The 17695-nt window shown below is 39.4% G+C and overlaps 1 protein-coding gene across 1 annotated transcript in view; it reads right to left on the bottom strand.

Moving 5' to 3' along the window:
• SNX9 (sorting nexin 9) overlaps positions 1 to 17695 on the bottom strand; it is an 86118-nt gene that overhangs the window by 28129 nt on the left and 40294 nt on the right. The window contains exons 5-9 of the mRNA XM_037023555.2: positions 8011 to 8176; positions 6328 to 6478; positions 2897 to 2981; positions 749 to 874; positions 512 to 629 (exon numbers count right to left, since the gene is read on the bottom strand). Coding sequence (XP_036879450.1) covers positions 512 to 629; positions 749 to 874; positions 2897 to 2981; positions 6328 to 6478; positions 8011 to 8176 — 646 coding nt within the window. The remainder of the gene's footprint in view (positions 1 to 511; positions 630 to 748; positions 875 to 2896; positions 2982 to 6327; positions 6479 to 8010; positions 8177 to 17695) is intronic.

Here is a 17695-nt window from a genome sequence, read left to right as displayed (position 1 = left end):
CCTTAGTATCAATAGTCACCAAAATAACTGAGTAAAAAACCTGACTACCTCCTACATTAATGCTGCGATGTTCTGGGGCTTCTATATCTGGTGCTTATACACTTCTCATGAAAATGACACAGTTGGAATGCACAACGTGTTTACATCACTGGAGTCATATATTTTTTCCACTTCAGGCTATTGGGGTCATTTCTATTTTCTCACATGTTTTTTTTCACACTTAAAAAATTCACATATTCTTTTATAGGAAAGGTTGTAGCAATAAAGTCACTTTGCTAGAATTTAAGATATGTATAGTAAGAACTCTGATAGAAAATTTTATGAAACATTCTTACTGGATGTTTAGTTAACTTCCAAATATATGTACAATGTATACAGCTGTCTTTAGCCACCATTTCTAAACTACATTTTGCTCCTCTAGAGGATGGAAAATGCCATTACTGGGTTACATTAGGATGCCCTATCTGGAGTCCTTTTACTTGTCACCCTGAGTTCAGTGTCACACACTCACCTGTGACTTGCTTATCTGGAAGAGAAGGAATTGGAATGGCTGACCCAAACTTAACCAGGAGCCGCTCATATAACCAGTCAAAGTGCTTATACCTGTGGTTTATAGATCGGTTAGTGTTCTACAAAATAAGGGAGAGAGAAGAAACAGTTACTAATGTCAACCACAGAAATGGAGAAAAAAGCAAATTGTAACCAGTAATGCAAGCATGAGTCCTGCTGAGATGACCTGGATACTTACAGTGGGTGTTAACTGATACTCAATGTAGCTCTTCAGACCATACATTTTGGAGCCTTTCCTGGGATCTGCTACCACGCAGTCAAATGTAGAGGTAGGATAAACCCACATTGGGCCATAATCTCCAACCTACACAATATTCCAGGCAGAGTTAATTTTGTCACATGGAAAAATAGTAAATATAATTGATTTAAGTCCAAATGACTCTTAGGACTAAAGTGCTCTGGAGGGTCATTCTCGCTCTTTGAGAAGTTACACAAACACTCTCTCTTCCTGTTAAGGTTATATGTAAAGCACACACCTGCAGGGACCAACCCTTCTGGCTTCCCACGTGTGCACCTCGGGCCAGGAGCAGAGATACCTGCTCCCTCTCCATAGGAACAGTTAGAGGGAATGCTGTTTCTCACTCTCTAGTCAGCTGTCTTAGTTATGCGTGATAAAAGGCTAATTAAAAAAATTTCCAATCTATCACAGACTGAAAATTTTATGAAGTATAAAATCACACACTTGGTATTTCAATCATGTCCAATTGCCATCAAACTTCCTCAACACTTACTCTTGTTATCTGATATCCAGTCCTAACTCTTTTTAAGTGGAAGAAAGAAAAAGTGGGATGGGTATAGAAGTTCAGAGGTTATCAGGTCAGGAAGATAACTGGGGCCCAGAGAATTTCACTAACCGAGTAAAGAGAAGATCTCTGGCTACAACCTGTTATGACTCCCCAAGAGGGAGCCTAGATTCAGAAAACTGTTAAAGCTGCAGAGAAAAACGTTTAAGAGGGGTTGGCCTCTGGGAGCTTCCCTCAGAGACTGTGACCAAGAGAAGCGACTGATCAACTAGTGCCCGATGTCCACAGGTCACATTTCATTAGTGGGTAGAGTTACTGTGCCTTTGAACAAAGAACCAGGTCTCTGTTTTCTCTTGGTTTTCCTGAGCTGCATTTTTCTCCAAAGCTGCAGGAAGGCCTGCCTACAGGGTATGTGGGCCCAGTTCTCCTCAAAACTTGTGGGACAGCTCAAATGCTGGGGTCCTTTAGCACTAGTCCAACACTATCCTACTTGTGACAAAATCCCTTTGGAGAATCTGAGGGGCAGGGCCAGGGGCTCTTAATTCTGTGGAGTTTTAAATTAAATGAAAGAACAGTAATACATATTCTACATTTACAAAAAAAGTCTGAAGAAAAGTTTTTAAAAATTACAATGATCTTCAACTTAACCATTCAGAAGATGGCCCAAATTTGCTTTGAGGGAGGAAGGATTAAAAAAGGCTCTTGGTCACAGCCCTTCTCTTGGGAGGTTTCCAGGATTTCAAGTTTTCAAAGATGCAGTAACAAGTAATTTTTAAAAATTCAATATTGTTACAATTTTATCAAGTTTCCAAGGACCCAGAGACTATAGAGTAAGACAAGATTTCCTCATCCTTATTTGAGTCCATGGTGATTACACTCAAGCTCCACCTTTCCCTCTGCCCCTATCCTGTAGTTAGTTATGGGGTTAAGTCAATAGGCTCAGAAGGTCAGTTCTCTTTTCTAGAACTTCATCTGGGAATATGCAGCTAGGGAATACTAAGAAAATCTATCAGCAATCAACATGTGGGTGAAACAGAACATGTGTTGTGTTATGTAATAATCAAGTTATTCTAAGACAGATATGTTAATGGTGTCATTAACTCCCAGCTTTTATCTGCTAGCTATAGTGACCTGACACTTGGTTTCCTGGAAGAAAGATTACTTATTTACCAACATAGTGGAAAAAGCATCTTATCCTGATAACATGCCTGTACTTTTCCAGGGTAGAAACCTAAATATTTAAATTGGGTTTATTAGCTAAATATATAGGGCTGGTAGAAAAACATGTGAAAGATACCGTAAGACACTTTAGAAGAAAAATTATTGAAAGAATTTTTCCTAGGGGTATTGTCAGTTCAATTACTAATAGTCTGAAAAGTAAAAATAAAGGCTCAACACTATGCTGACAGGCATTAATTTATGGTAATAAACTTTAATACACTTAAAATACTAGCACACACTGTCAGTTATTTGGAATATTAAATGAGTCTAAAAATACTTTCCAAATGATTAATAACATTCTTGGCTTTAAGGTTTTATAAAAGAGCTTAACTAGAAACAAAGCAAACAAAAAACAAACTTACAATGATAGGAATTTTCTCTTTGGGTTTTGCTAGTTGCTTGGCCAACAAATACTGTTCCATTCCAGGTTTTGCAAATCCAGGAAATCTGATCATGAGGAATAAATGATCTTGAGTTCCCTTATAAGAAGTCTACAAATTTCACCCACATTTACTTAATACAACAGTTAACCTTACTCTGTCTTTCTGTACTAGAAGTAGGAAACTGGTAAATGAAACCTAATGCAATCAGATTGTTTGATGGCCAATTAGTCATTTAATTAAGTTTTATCTGGTAAGAGACCGGTCTTACTCCTGAAGGTATGATATTTACGGACCTTCTGTTTGCTTAACTGGATCTGAAACATTCTGTCACCCCATGAAGAGGGAAGGGCAGACCACAAAAATGTCCCCCAGACCACAGGCAGAGGAAGAACCCAGCACACCAACTTGAGCTGAACACAGGGGCAACGGTCACATGCCGGCATTTTTATATGGTGGCCCTCCTGAGGCCACAATTATCCCAAAGAAACTGCCACTGCTCATTAGTACTTGTGCCATTTTCTTTTGGAACAGCCTTCAGAACCAGTTTATGAAACATGGAAGAAAACCAGTCTCCTCAGTAAAGAAGAAACCCCAAACATAATAAATAAACTTGGCTCTTTCTAGAAATCAAGTCTACTTCCAAAGTTAGGTTCTAAAATTGAAGAAAAACTGGAATTTGGGTCTTAGGATTTTTTTTAAATGAAAAGGAAAAAACCCCACAAAAATCTTGGAAATCGAAATACCTAAGATAGGAAAAGAAATTGTATTTCTACAAAAAGCCAGCTACATGACTTCTAATTTCATTCACATAGTAAGTTAAATGCCAATGTGATGCCCTCAGGGGCCTATATCTTTTCCATCATTCTCGACTGACTTCCCTCCACTCTTTTCCGTAGACATTCTTTAAAACACAGCTCACACAAGACAGAGCAAAGAGGAGTCTAGGAGGTGGATGGCCTTGGGTTTGAATTCCAATTGTGATACTTAATAGCTGTGTGACCTTTAGAGCTTCAGTCTTCTTATGTGAAAAATGGGACCAATATAACCTGCCTTTTAAGGTGATAAGGGAATTAAATGAGAAGATTTATATGTAGAGCCTAGTATGTACTCAAATTAAAATCATTTCTAATTATGCCATCATCTCTTACAAAATATTCCCTACAGCCTCAGGTGGAGTTTCCTCTGTACTTCTTCAACATTCTGAGCATACTTTTGTAATACAATTTATTACGCTGCATTGTCATTATTCATTTGCACATTTTACAGCAGACTGGGAGTCCCCTCAAGAAAGTATTTTGATTTCAAGGACCTAGACGAGTCATGGGAATATACCAAATGCTCAATGAATTAATGGGCCACCTGGAACACTTTTATTAAAGAACCTACACTTTTGCTACAAAACACTGATGGAAAAATTTGGGGATTACACATAGTGATAGTTCCTTGACTAGATTTTAATCTTCTGAGTTGCAGAGCTCACATTTCACACTTCTTTTGGTATTCTTATGGACCACAGCACAACTCTAGGGCCAACTATGCAATCATTTAATACTTACTGAATGGCAATGCAATTTATTAATTCCTTGAAGTAATATCAAGATGGATTCTTATAATGCTCAAGGATACCTAGATTTCTGATCTTTTTTTATGTTGCATGACTGGAATACAGCTGTCATATAAAATAGATTAACTCCTTAAAAGAGTTAATATTTTAAAGAATTTTTATAACTGGTATAAAATGAGTCATTTATACATTAGTTGAATAAAAATACATTGGATTTAAATGGCTTCCAGCACCACAGAGAGACAGCCTCTCAGGTACAGGTACAAATTAGGAAGCTTCTGATTTGGTTTCAACCTAGCCTGCAATTTTAGAGCAGAGAGAATTCTTAAGTAAAGCCAACCCCTTCACTTTAGAGATGAGGAAACCGAGGTTCAGACAACTTCCCCAAGATTACACAGCAAAGGAGAAAGTGAGTGCAGAGCAGTGGAGGGCAAGGGAAAGTAGAGTCAGAAGCCTGAGCACGAGCCAGAACCTCACCTACTGGCTAGGAGAACCTGGCCAGTTATTTGTGTCTCAGAGTCTCTGCTTTCTCATTTTCACAATGGGGCTGAGAGATACTAAAATGGATTTTAAATATACTTTGTATTTAGGTTTAAACAAGTGAGAGTAATGTACATCACTACAAACCTTAGTGAGAACTTCAGATTTGACTCTAAGAAACAGGATACAGTCAATAGTGATGATGAATTTTATTATGCATGCAATTCAGCATGAAAATACCTACTGGAAGTAACCAGACAGAGAGGAAGGAAAAGCGTGGAGCTAAAAGATAACTCATTTAATCAAAAATTAATTTAATGCTACTTAATATACTGAGAAGACACATTAAACTTATATATATGTAGATTATACATGTTAGATACATGTCAGATATGTTATATAAGTGTATATTATAGATATATGGAGACCTAGACCTCCAGATCTTGGTATTTAGACATATGTCAAATATTAAGTTAATAATTTTTTCTAGTCATAGATTAACATTCCTTGGTATCAGCTTTGAATCATGGACTTGGAACACAGAAAAAAATATTAGTCATTTTAGAAAAACTTTCTTAAATATAACTGCTATAAGAAGAGTATTTGAAGATTCTTAAGGAGGTCTGTAAGTTGAATTTTCTTCAAACTACAATGGTGTAAACCACGCACTCATCTGACCCCCTATGTCAAGGAATCCTACAATGCTGTGGCCATATTCACCTTTCCCATATGCTTTCTTGTTAAGCAGAGTATCTATAAGTGCTGTTCAAATCTTATTTTTCAATCTAGAGAAATCTAAGTAAAAACCAAGTCTTAAACACATCAGGCACACTAGTTGAGAGCATGTGCTCAGGAGACTTGAGGGATTGGATGGAATCCTGACTAGATCACTAACCACCTGTGTGATTTGGGCAGTCCCTCAACCTCTATGGGCTTCAGTTTCTCCCATAGTAAAACAGAGATTAAGTTTTATCTAATACATACAAAGGGATAGGAGGGTCACAGGAGAAGGCATGCAGTCTGCTTTGCACAATGGCTGGCACATGGTGAGCAATTGACAAATAATAAAACATTTAAAAGTGAGTTATTATTAATAGTATTATCTTTAGCTTTCTGGTGACATCAGCAATAAAACCTTAATATGTCATGGAGTTGATAAAGGTAAGAGTAGTATCAGGTAAACCATTAAACAGAACAGATATTTTCACTTTAAAATTGAAAAAAAAAAAGCTTCCAAGCTAAGACCCAAATAAAAATGACCAAACCACACCCAAAACTGTGTAGATCACTGAAAAGAGAAAACACATCTTTGTATCTCACATCTACTTCCACACAGTGCACTTTCCCCAACGCCCTTCAAACCTACTTGTTAAGTGGCAGCTTCATGGACGAGGCACTGGCTCGACTGTTGCCCCGTTGAGCACCTCCCGCGTCGGCTGACTCTGAATCCTTGAAGTAGGGAGAAGACGACTTGGGATCATCCCAGTCTTCATCCCAGTCGTCGTCATCTCCAGTTGCTAGAGGTGAGCACAGAAGGTTGTCAGTAAAGAAAAACAAAATAAAAATGGAATGACTGAATTTTCTGATTATAGCCAACTAGGTTAACCACCTGAAAAAAGGGGGAGAAGAAGGCTGCAGTGTCGGATTATTATGTAGATGTGAGGAGCACAGGCTCTGCAGTCGGACAGTGAACGCATGAACTGTAGACTCTGCCTTTTAGTGGCAAAGACAAGTTAGAACCAGCTTAGAGTGCTGTCAGTCCCAGGACCTTCAGGTACACGCGGACCATAAAACTGCTCCGTGTACACAGGGAGGCCTTCCAGAGGCCTCTGCACTGACAAATCTAACTTTATAAACTTGCAAATAAGAGATTAAATGCCCTTTAAGTCCGGAAGATTGGGGAACATGAAACAGATGCAGACCCTTGGACAGGAGCTGACTCACAGTAATAATAACGCAGCTGCAAGGAAGAGGAGGGGAGAGGTGAAGAGCAGGTAGGGAGGAGGAAGCACAGAGGGAAAATGAGGGACAAGGTAACTGACCAGCAGCCACAGCCTAATATTCCGACAGTGCTCTCTGAGTCAGATAAGGTGCTGTCAGCTTTCCTCCCTTCCTTCCGTTCTGGGCCTTCTCTCCTATTCAGCAGGACCTCTGCTCTAAGAGTGCCACCACGAGAAGCAGAGGGACAAATGCCAAAAGGAAAAAGAACAGAATAGAAAGTATTAGAAGGATCTGTGCCAGGTTCCCTGAGGCCACTGGCCATGACAAGTTACCCCGGGAGTAAGGGCACAGTCCGGTGTCAGCGTTTCTACCTGGCCCCTGATGCCTGGTCCTGCCGATCACCCTGTACCTGTGCCTCTATGGTTCCTGTGTGAGAGTTCCTTGCCATTTAGCACATTCAACTCTTACCACAATGTGCTCATAAAGGGATCATAGGAAAATTATGGGCAGATCTCTTTTTATTTCATTTCAGAACAGACATAAATACCCTTCCTTAATTTCTGAATTGTTTTCCCTTCTATAAATTCCTCTTCTGCCTCAGTATTTCTATGAATAGCTGGGGAGTCAAACAGGTAGTTAAGAAAAAGATAAAACAGTTATGTTAGATCATAAACTGGCGGGTGATGCACCATATTTGATTTATATACACATTTTTTTTGGCCCAAGATTTAAAAGCAAAGTGTGTTAGCTGCTAAGATTTTAAGGTGGAAAGATGACATAAAAATTGAGATTTCCAGTCTCTCTGGAACTATGCAGGTCCAGGAACATTCGCTCAATTCTTCTGCAGAGACATCAGTGGCTGGTGGGAGCCAGGCTGCCTCTGTCTGTCTTCTGTAGCCAGGCTGCTCTGCTCTTTATGAACTTGGCCCCTGCAGGTGTTTGCATTTGTGACTCTATGGATAGGTAACTGAGAAATCCAGAAAAATACATTTGCTTTTAGTGACTAAGAGCACCTGAGAGCAGTTCCTTGGATTAAAATTTATTTTTAGGTCAGATGGTCTATCACTTCAAGGGTGGGCTGATCATGAGCAGAGCCCCCCTTCCTCACCTGGTCCTTGGTAGGCCTGTGGATGCCCGAAGGCAGTGTCCCAGTTATTGGAAGTGTTTCTTTGGGCTGCAGCCCCCTCTGGCTTGGCTCCCCAGCCATCTGTGCTGTCCCAGTTTCCAGATTTGGAAGCACTCCAGGCTGACCAGGGGTCGTTTCCACGGCTGACCTATTGTTAATGTGTGAAAAAGGAGAAAGAATACTTGTGACTTCTAGAAAGCATTACTCAATTCTGGAGGAATCACGTAACAGTTGGATACCATAGGGTGTAAAAAATTGATAAAAAGTTAAAAAATTTCAATTTAAATAAAATTTGTTTAAACATGTAGGAAAGCACCAAAAGCAGATATCAACATTTTGCCATATTTGCTTAGGAAGTTTACAGCTGGTACCAATGCAACTGTCATATGGGCTGCCTCACTCCCTCCTCTCCTTCCTTCCCCAAGGAATCACTTCCTGAACCTGTATTCATTCATTCCTGCCTGTGTTTTTATACTTCCATTCCAGATGTACACACTCATAAATAACTGTTTTAGATTTTTAGAACTGAGTTAAACATTATTCTGTATCTATCTCTTCACAATTGGTCTTTTTTTCTATTTAACACTGTTGAGATTATACATGATGATAATGAGGATGTTTTATTAAACTGCTTTAGAGCAATCGATTATACTTTTAACTAGGTTATTTTTATTTGAAAAAGCAATACATTCCCACTAAAAAACAAACAGAATAAAAGCATATGCAACCTAAAAAGATGCCCACTGTCTTAAGATGCCAGTCATTCTTTCAAAGGCCACTATGAATGACAAATTCCATGTATATACTTACTCAAACTTCCCATGCACAGAAATCCTTTTTGTTTTTATGAGTCCAAATTATACTTTCTGCCCTGCCTTCCCCCTCCCCGCACTTATTAGCCTGAAACATTCTCCAAGGCTTATCAGCACCTATGATGACATCATTGTCCTACATGGCTCCACAGAGTTCTGTTGTATTTATTTCCCATAATTTAACTGGCATATGCTAATGCTCACTTATCTTGTTTTCAGTATTTTGCTACTGTAAAAGTGTTGCAATGCACAATCCTGTACATTTTCCCTGTACATGTTCAACAGATCTATGTGAAATTCCTTTAGAAGAACTGCTGGGCTAATGAGAGTGTGCATTTAGAGTTGATAAACTTTGTCAAATGCCTTCTGAAGAGACTGTACAGTTACATTCCTACATTCCTACTGACAAGCCAAGTGGTTTTGTCTTGCATAAAAGGGGGCTAATCATACTCCAAAATTATTTTTAAAATATTTCTCTCTCATTATTCCTTTGATTAATTTTAGTTTAATTATTAATATCCTAAATAACACTTTGGAGCAGGCAACACATGGCCCCCACTTTCAAGGAGTATTGCATGGAGACCTTGGGATCTACCTCTTATGTCCGCCCCATCCACTCCTGAAGCAGCCAGTTTTCTGGGTTGTTGTCTTGATTTTTAAATTTTAAATCTTCAATCTGTTTGGAATTTACTTCAGTATGAGAAATAATAAAGGAACCCACCTTAATTTTTTCTTGCAGTCAGTCTGTTGTCCTAACACCATTTAGTGAATCATCTTTCCCTCACTGTTATGAAATGTCACCTTTACCATATACTGGACTTGGGCCTATTTCTAGACTCTCTATTATATCTTAGTAATCTATGTGTACTAGTACTAAGCTACTCTGGAGCTTACTAGATAGAATACATTAGTACTTTGGCATAACATCTTATTTTTTTATTAAGATATCATTGATATACACTCTTATGAAGGTTTCACATGAAAAATATTGTGGTTACTACATTCACCACAGTATCAAGTACCCCCCATATCCCACTGCAGTCACTGTCCATCAGTGTAGTAAGATGTCAAGAGTCACTACTTGTCTTCTCTGTGATACACTGTCTTCCTCGTGACCGCCCCCCACACACCATGTGTACCAACCATAATTCCCCTCAATCCCCTTCTCCCTGCCCTCCCACACCCCTCCCCTTTGGTAACTGCTAGTCCCTTCTTGGAGTCTGTGAGTCTCTGCTGTTTTGTTCCTTCAGTTTTGCTTTGTTGTGGTGTAACATCTTTTATGTTTATTTTTACACATGAACTTTAACAGCAGCTTAATATTTTGAGACTATATATAAAGTTCAGACAATCTGAACTTTAGTATTAGAATGTAAAGTTCAAAAAAATGTGTTGATTTTCACTTGAATCATCTTAAGTTTACAGATAAATTTAGGGAAAAAAACAAATAGTGCCTTTTAAAAACATTTCAACCTTGAATCTGTTTATCCAAGAATAGCAAATTTTCCCCTTGACTTGAATCTTCTTTCTCAGACACAAACAAAAATTTGTGTTAGTAAAAAAAAAAAAAGGCGGTGGGGGGCTGGACAGAGAGAAAATGAGACAGAGCACTTTACAAGAAAATTGCCCAAATGAATACACCTCTCTAATAGTTTAGGATGCTTTATTGGTTAGTCTGTTCTACTTTTCACTAATGAACAGATGGGGTGGACAACTACCTGCCATGTACCAGATGCACCAAAAACAGATGTTTTACGTGTTTAAGTATGATTTCATTCTAGTATCTATCTCTGATGCCTTCCAGGAAAAAAATGATGTTACTAATGATTTTATTAACAGCAGAAAGACATTTCATCTATAGTACTGTTAACCTCTCGAATGTACAGCTTATAAGGGATGTTCTCAAGCCACTCAAGTGGGCACTGGAAATGAAGGCGGTCATGCTGGGGGCCCAATCACATTTCATTTAAGATAATCCCTTCCTTCCACAGTTTTCTTTAAAGAAGAGAGTTTTATTCAGCAATATATAATTTGAGCCCCCTAAACTCTAAACTATGAAGTTTTGCTTTTAGAATAAAAACTTCAAGAAGTACAGAAACTTAGTATGGTAAGATGACACAAGTGCAGACATTCATTTGTCTAGTGTTGCCATGAACTGCTGACTGAGCAGGCCCTGCAGAGAAGGCCTGGGCCCGCCTCCGAGCTCCCGGAAGGTGTGGGGACACCAGGCCCAGGGCAGCACCATCTGGGAACAGGTTCCTGGGCTGGAATTCAGGCTCCATCTCTTTCTAGCTGGATCACTTCAGTCGAGAATTCTAATGCAGGCAGCCTGACTCAAATTCAGAAAGACGGACAGAAGCTATGAGGCCAACTGAAAAGGAACAGAGGGTTATGAACTAGAATACCTGCCAAGTGTGCAAGTTCAGCACTGACTGGCCAGTAAGACTGGGAGTGTTAGCAAACAGTCAGAGAAATATTTTCATCAATACTGAGGAAAAAATCAGATGTGAACTATTCACAGCAAGTGTCCTAAAAATATTAAAACTTACTAGGAGAGAAACATGTAACACATAGCTCTTTTCAAAACTACCATGTTTATAATTTGCTTGTATTAATTGCTATATTATTTGGTTACATATATGATCTTAGCTCTTTACCTAGGTTATGAAATCCTTGTAGGCAAATCTAAACATTGACTGCTTCCTGTTTGTGCCCCCCAACCCCCCAAACACTCTCTGTTTCAACCTGATCTGTGCTAAAAGATCTTTCAAACCCTGACCCACTGGAAATCTCTCCAGCTTCTATCATTGGTCTTTTACTCTCTCAGATAACCTTTTACTGACCTCCAGGGTCCCCCACTAACATCAGTAACTCCTAACAAGCTCACATGGTCTGCCATGTTCTGTCTCTCTAAACCCACCCTTCCCATACTTTCAACCCCAGTGACCCTCCTGTCTCTTAACTACTGGCCTTTGGTCACACAATAATCCATTCTGCTCCTTCCCTAAGGTTTTGAGCTCTGAGGCGCCTCTTTTCTACTTTCTTCCAGCTTTCTCTCCTTCCTCCTTTCTACTTCCCCTTCATTCTCCCTCTATGGAACCGACCACCTCCTGCGTCTGAATTACAGCCACATGTAATTCAGAGCCCATCTACTAGACCTCACTGCCCGTGGAGCAGATCCAACTCCTCGGCCAGCTAATCAAGATCTGACCTCCTCCCCTCACATCCCCCCATTCTCATTTCTCACCCACAGTCTCTATGCTTTAGTCCGCAGTTTCCCATATTTTCCTTCACCCTGCCTTCGCCCATGCTATCCTCTCCATCTGCACTCAGCATTCTTCCTCACTTCCCAAACCTTGTCAAAGGAAAGGACAAAGTACTCTACATTTGAAAGTCAGTCCTACCTCACTAAGGGCTCTGACCTCAGGGTCTGCTTGCTGGCATTCAGTCATATCCTTCTCCCAAAGTTAGTCTTCTATTAAGGTTATCCACATATCAGCTGGTCATCCCTACTAGTAAGTCATGGGCATAAGGCCTGTCTTATTTCAAAAAACTGTCCCCCAAAGGAGTCTCAAAATGCCTTATATGAAGTTAGCAAGGACTCAACTGGATTTTTTGTTTGTTTTTATTTGAAGTGGTTAAATATGATGTTCTTCATCATTTGTAGGAAGCACACACTGTTCTCAGACATCAAACCTTAATTTGATCTAATTATCGTTATTTCACAAAGAGGGGAATCAGATTTCCTTATGTATACTGAATTGAGTCTTTTCTAGGAAAATAACCTGCTGGGGCCAATCACAGACTCAGTGATTTCCAGCACATGACATTACCAGACTCTTAAAATAACAATACCTTCCAAGTTATAAAAGCCATTATCAGCACACTATAGAAAGGTTAGAAGATACAGACAAGCACAGATGGATAGAGGAACTGAGAGATGTGTGATAAAGAACAATAAAATGTTAGTGGCAAAATCTAGAAGGCAGGCATATGTTATTCACTATGAAATTCATTTGACTTTTCTTAACTTGAAGCTTTAACAAAATATTGGAAAAGCTAACAAAAAAATCTGTGTATACAATCATTTTGCCTTTTGAACTCCATTAGGATGCATGCAAGAGATGTGGAGAAGGGCTGTGTCCATCAGGATCACCAGTGACTTCCTGTGGCCGATGAACATGGTACCTGGCATGTGACACATGCTTAATAAATTATTTGTAAAATTAAACACTCCCAAAGCATGTTTATTTGGATGTGTATTATAAATGCAAGTTAATCTGCCCTACACTAGAATTGTCTGATTATGCCTGACTCTCCTTCTAACCTCCACTCCAACTAAATTAAATGTTCCTTAAGGCCAGGAGCAATGTATTCAACACATTTGCTGATTTAGCACTCTAAATTTAAAAGCTATCCTATCCTCATAAGACAAATAGAGAAATATATTTACATTGGCTTTATATCATGAGACATTTCAATGTATCCACTGAAAGGATTTATAGCATAAGGTTAAGTTTCTTAAGAAAAGTAGACTGCCTTTAAGTGACTACAGAGAAAAGACTATGTATGGATGGAGTCAGAATGGCCATGATGGGGTGGAGAGCAATGGGTATTCCTGAGATGATAACCACAGGAAAGCTATGTTATCTTACAAACATATGCTATGGGTAAAAGGGGGCAAAGATAAGAACACTGGTGTTTGGGGAGAATTTTGAATCCCTTTAACGAAACGAGAAATTTGACATAAGGCAATTTCATGTGGGTGCAGCAGTTAAGGACTTAGGCTCCAAGTGTGTCTGTCTAGGTTTGATTCCCAGCTTTACCACTTACTAGCTGTATAAACTTGGGCAATTTTCTACACCTTAGTTTCCACATTTATAAAATGGCTATAATAAAGTTAACTTCCTCATAGAGGTTTTGTAAGCATTAAATGGCATAATGCATTCAAAGTGCTGAACACAATACTGAGCACACAGTAGAGGATATCTTATTATACGGGGGCTCATCTAGAATATAAAGAAAAGAATGAAGACTGGCATTTCTGAGTTAAAACCCACCTGAGTAGTACACCTATTAGTTTATGCTTTGCAGGAAAATATCAAACAGTTATATTTCCAAATGGTTTCAATGCCAGATCTCATTAACAGAGAAACTTTTAAAGAGTATAACAGGCACTTAAGAAATCTTCTAGCCAAAGATCTGTTTCTTTCAGACACATAAAAAAAAAAAAGGAGGAAGACAAATGTTTCACCATAAAGTCCAACAGCAATTCTTAATTTTTGGAGCTCTAGGCACAAACGTTTTCTGTGTGCTAAATGCTCAAACGTGCTTTCTTCAAAGCCTGACCCACTGTGGCCGGCTGGGCTCAGTGATCCGGCTGAACGATCCTTCAGCCTCCGACCTCCTGGTCTCAAACCCAAGGGCCCCTCTTGCCCCTCCCTGCGGGCCTCTGGCCACACGGTGACCCGCTGGGCGCCTCTGCTGGCGCCTCGAGCTCTGAGGTGCTCTTCCCTACTTCCTTCCAGTTTTCCCTCCTCTTCCTTTCTACTGAGAAAGTCATCATTCTCTTCCTTTTCCTCCTTTTATGGTACCAAACCAATCCTAACTCTGTCAACTACGTGACTAAAAACGCTTCATTAGACCTCACTGCCCATGGAAAAAATCCATCCATCAAGTCACAGCTAAAAGGTCTCCAAGGTATAAATCCCAATTGCCCTTCCAACTCCTATACATTCAACATTCTGTTACCACATCCCAAGAAGAGCTTTACCTGAAACAGTCACCTTACTTGGGAGAAAAGGATTACTTCTAGGGATTTTATATGTTTATTTTCTCTTGCATTCAAGTTTGAATTTTACCTTATTTATGGAAGAAGAAGGAGAAGGAGAAGATGAAGAAGGTGGTGACTGGCTGAGACTTTCAACACAACCAATCTGAGCCAAAATATCCACCTTGAAATAAAAAAGGTGCTCAGTGAATGGAAGGGGAAAAAGAGAGCATACCAAAGCTTTCAACTAAAAATAGCAAATTCTTGGCAGGCTAAGTTCACAGAAAATTATAGCATGCCACTCACTCACAAATATTACATGCAAAAAGCAAAGCCCCACTTGCGTAGTAGGGGGCTATCTTCAACCACCATGTTATAATACAGTGTCACTGAAACACTAAACAAATTATAAGCAGCACATAAGGAACAGAACAAATATCATGCAAGTCATGCAGCCAATGAAAGAAACTTCAGAGGAAAAACACAGCCAAGCTTTTAAAAATGTTAAGATGATGAAGCAAGTGCTTTCAAAGCCACTAGACATAGGAGCTGAGCTAAGCCACCCCCCTGACGCAAAGGAACCATGGAGCAGTGATGAATCTCAAGCTCAGCTGAGACCACCTGGCTAGGCCATGAACTCAGGAGCAAAGGTCTTTTGGGTGCACTCCTGAGGCTGACCAGCCTCAGACACAGCACGGCTGTGAAAACATAACTGATACACTCCATGAAAGCTGATCAACAGCCAAGCTGGCATCACTCTGAAGAGGACAACTTTGGGGCCCAATTTCCGGGCTTCAAATCCCAGTCCCACAACTGTCTGGTAGGGAAGTCATTACTACTAATGTTTACATAGTATTACGAGAATGCCCTTTCCAGGTATAAACTCTTGAGAAGTGGTGGTATTATTTCCATTTTTTAGCTATAGATAAACTTGGCTTTGAAAATCAATTAATACACAAAGTAGACAATCAAGATGGAGTAACTGGGATCCAGTTTATGCTTCCACTCAAAACTTAAAAAAATAAAAGACAAAATTTATGAAACTGTTTTCAAATCATTAGATAGCAGGTAATAAAGGATCAGATCCTTACCTGGAGAGACTTTCCAGGCCACGGATCTGGGATGGGGAACCCATACAAAGACCACTAGTCTCTGTGAACTGGGGGACAGAGCTAGGAGCCTGGGTCACAGTACCGGGAGGAGAGGCCTCTCTGTGCAGCCGCAGAAGGGGACCCAAGCCTGAGGCTGAGTACAGAGCAGTGTATGCCTGTGAGGAAATGCCAGTGAAAGGAGTAGGCAGCAATCCCCCTCACAGGGGGGTTCTCACCAGTCAGAATGGAAAACCTCAGGATTCACAGGGCACCAAGTACAGTACTAAATTGGGATTAGCCTCAAAAGACAGGCAAAAATGTCCCCAGACTAAGCACTCTGGTCCTTTAAAGAGTTAAAAATAAGAACCTGAAAGGATTAAACTGTCTCTAAGTAACTTAATTGCATGCCCGAATAAGACTCAAAAATATTTATAGGAATACAAAAATATCTAGCATATAACAAAGTAAAAACACAATGCCTGGCATCCAATAGAAAAAAAAGTCAGTAGTCATGAAAAAAGGCAGGAAAATATGACCCCTAATGAAAAAAATTAATCAAAGCTGACCCAGTAATGACATAGATGATTGAACTGGCAATATTTAAGAGCAAGAAAGCTTTCAAATATTGATGAGAGAAGAAACAGTTTGAATGGGCTTCCAAGGGGTGACGACTTTAATCATAAAGAAAAAAAAACATTCTGGTGGACTGAAACACATTGAAGCATTGTAAATCAATGAGTCCATAATAAAACTAAAAAAAGAAAGACAGGAAAACTCACTTGTCATTATTTGAGACAGCTATTTAAACAACTTACTTGAAAACTGGCAATAAAAGGGAAAGGACATATTTACTGAATTTCAACAGAAACTGTTTCTCAGGGTAGTTAATTAGCTCCAGCTGATGAAGAAAAGTTCTCCTTTACAGAAGAGAGCTCAGTCAATGTGGAAGGAATAATGTTATTGATTCAGGCAGGATGATCAATTGGTGGCAAACCACTAGGTGAATGGTTAACAGCACTAAATTAATACCAGACAGATTACTTCCTGGTCATAAAGAGAAACCGTAAGTAGGCAATGGATGCACAAGACTGTCATCAACCTGACCCAGGGTATTTCCGATCAATAACAGGGGTTGGACAGATACTGTCTTCTGATGTGATGAAGCCTGAATATTCAATATCATCTATGATATATTCTTGCCCAAATGTTCATTTGAATCATTCAAGCCTTTAGGTACAACTTTAGGTACAATTTACAAGAAATACAGAGGACAGAGGAACAACTTAATACCAAAAGGAACAACCAGACATACCCAGAAGATAGGAATTCTACAGGACAACTAGCTAAGTCACAATAAAAACAGTAGGGACTGTGCTGGAAAAAAGGAGATTTAGAGGGACAGATGTAATGGTTGGCCCAAGATGGGCCCTAGGTCACAACCAGGTTGTAAAGGACATTTTTGGGTCAGCTGGGAAAATTTAAATTGGTCTGGGTATTTGCAAGGTAAAAATTTACTGAATAGGAAAGGATCATCAACTGTGAAAAGGTTACAAAACAGTATGTACTACTGTGTATATCTCATATGGGCATATGTGTGTAAACCCATGTTCAAACAGAGAAAGGAAGATACGTACCAAGGTGTAAATAGTGGATGGAGGGGATCTGATGCTTTTCTTTTTGCTAGTCTGAATTTTCTAATATTCTACAGTACATATATACTGTTTCTGTAACATTAAAAAGTTATTTTAAAAACCTCTTTTTAAAGAAAATAAAAACAGTACTCTGCAATAGCTGACCAAAAAAAAAGGATGGGGTCTGATTATGTCATATTTTGCCATTTTGTTGTTATTTTGCTCCTTATGTGACATCATAGGGGGACCTGGACCAGTAAGAATCAAACTCCTAAGCCTGAGCAAGGGCTTTTTTGGGTAACAAAAGTGAGATCTGACTAAATTCACCAGTTTCCCAGCAAGCAGAGAAGACATGGTCCAAGAACA

This window comes from Manis javanica, chromosome 13, assembly GCF_040802235.1.
Source record: "Manis javanica isolate MJ-LG chromosome 13, MJ_LKY, whole genome shotgun sequence".
Classification (NCBI taxonomy): Eukaryota; Metazoa; Chordata; class Mammalia; order Pholidota; family Manidae; genus Manis; species Manis javanica.
The sequence above is the reverse complement of the archived record's forward strand: the minus strand, read 5'-3'. Positions and strand labels throughout refer to the sequence as shown.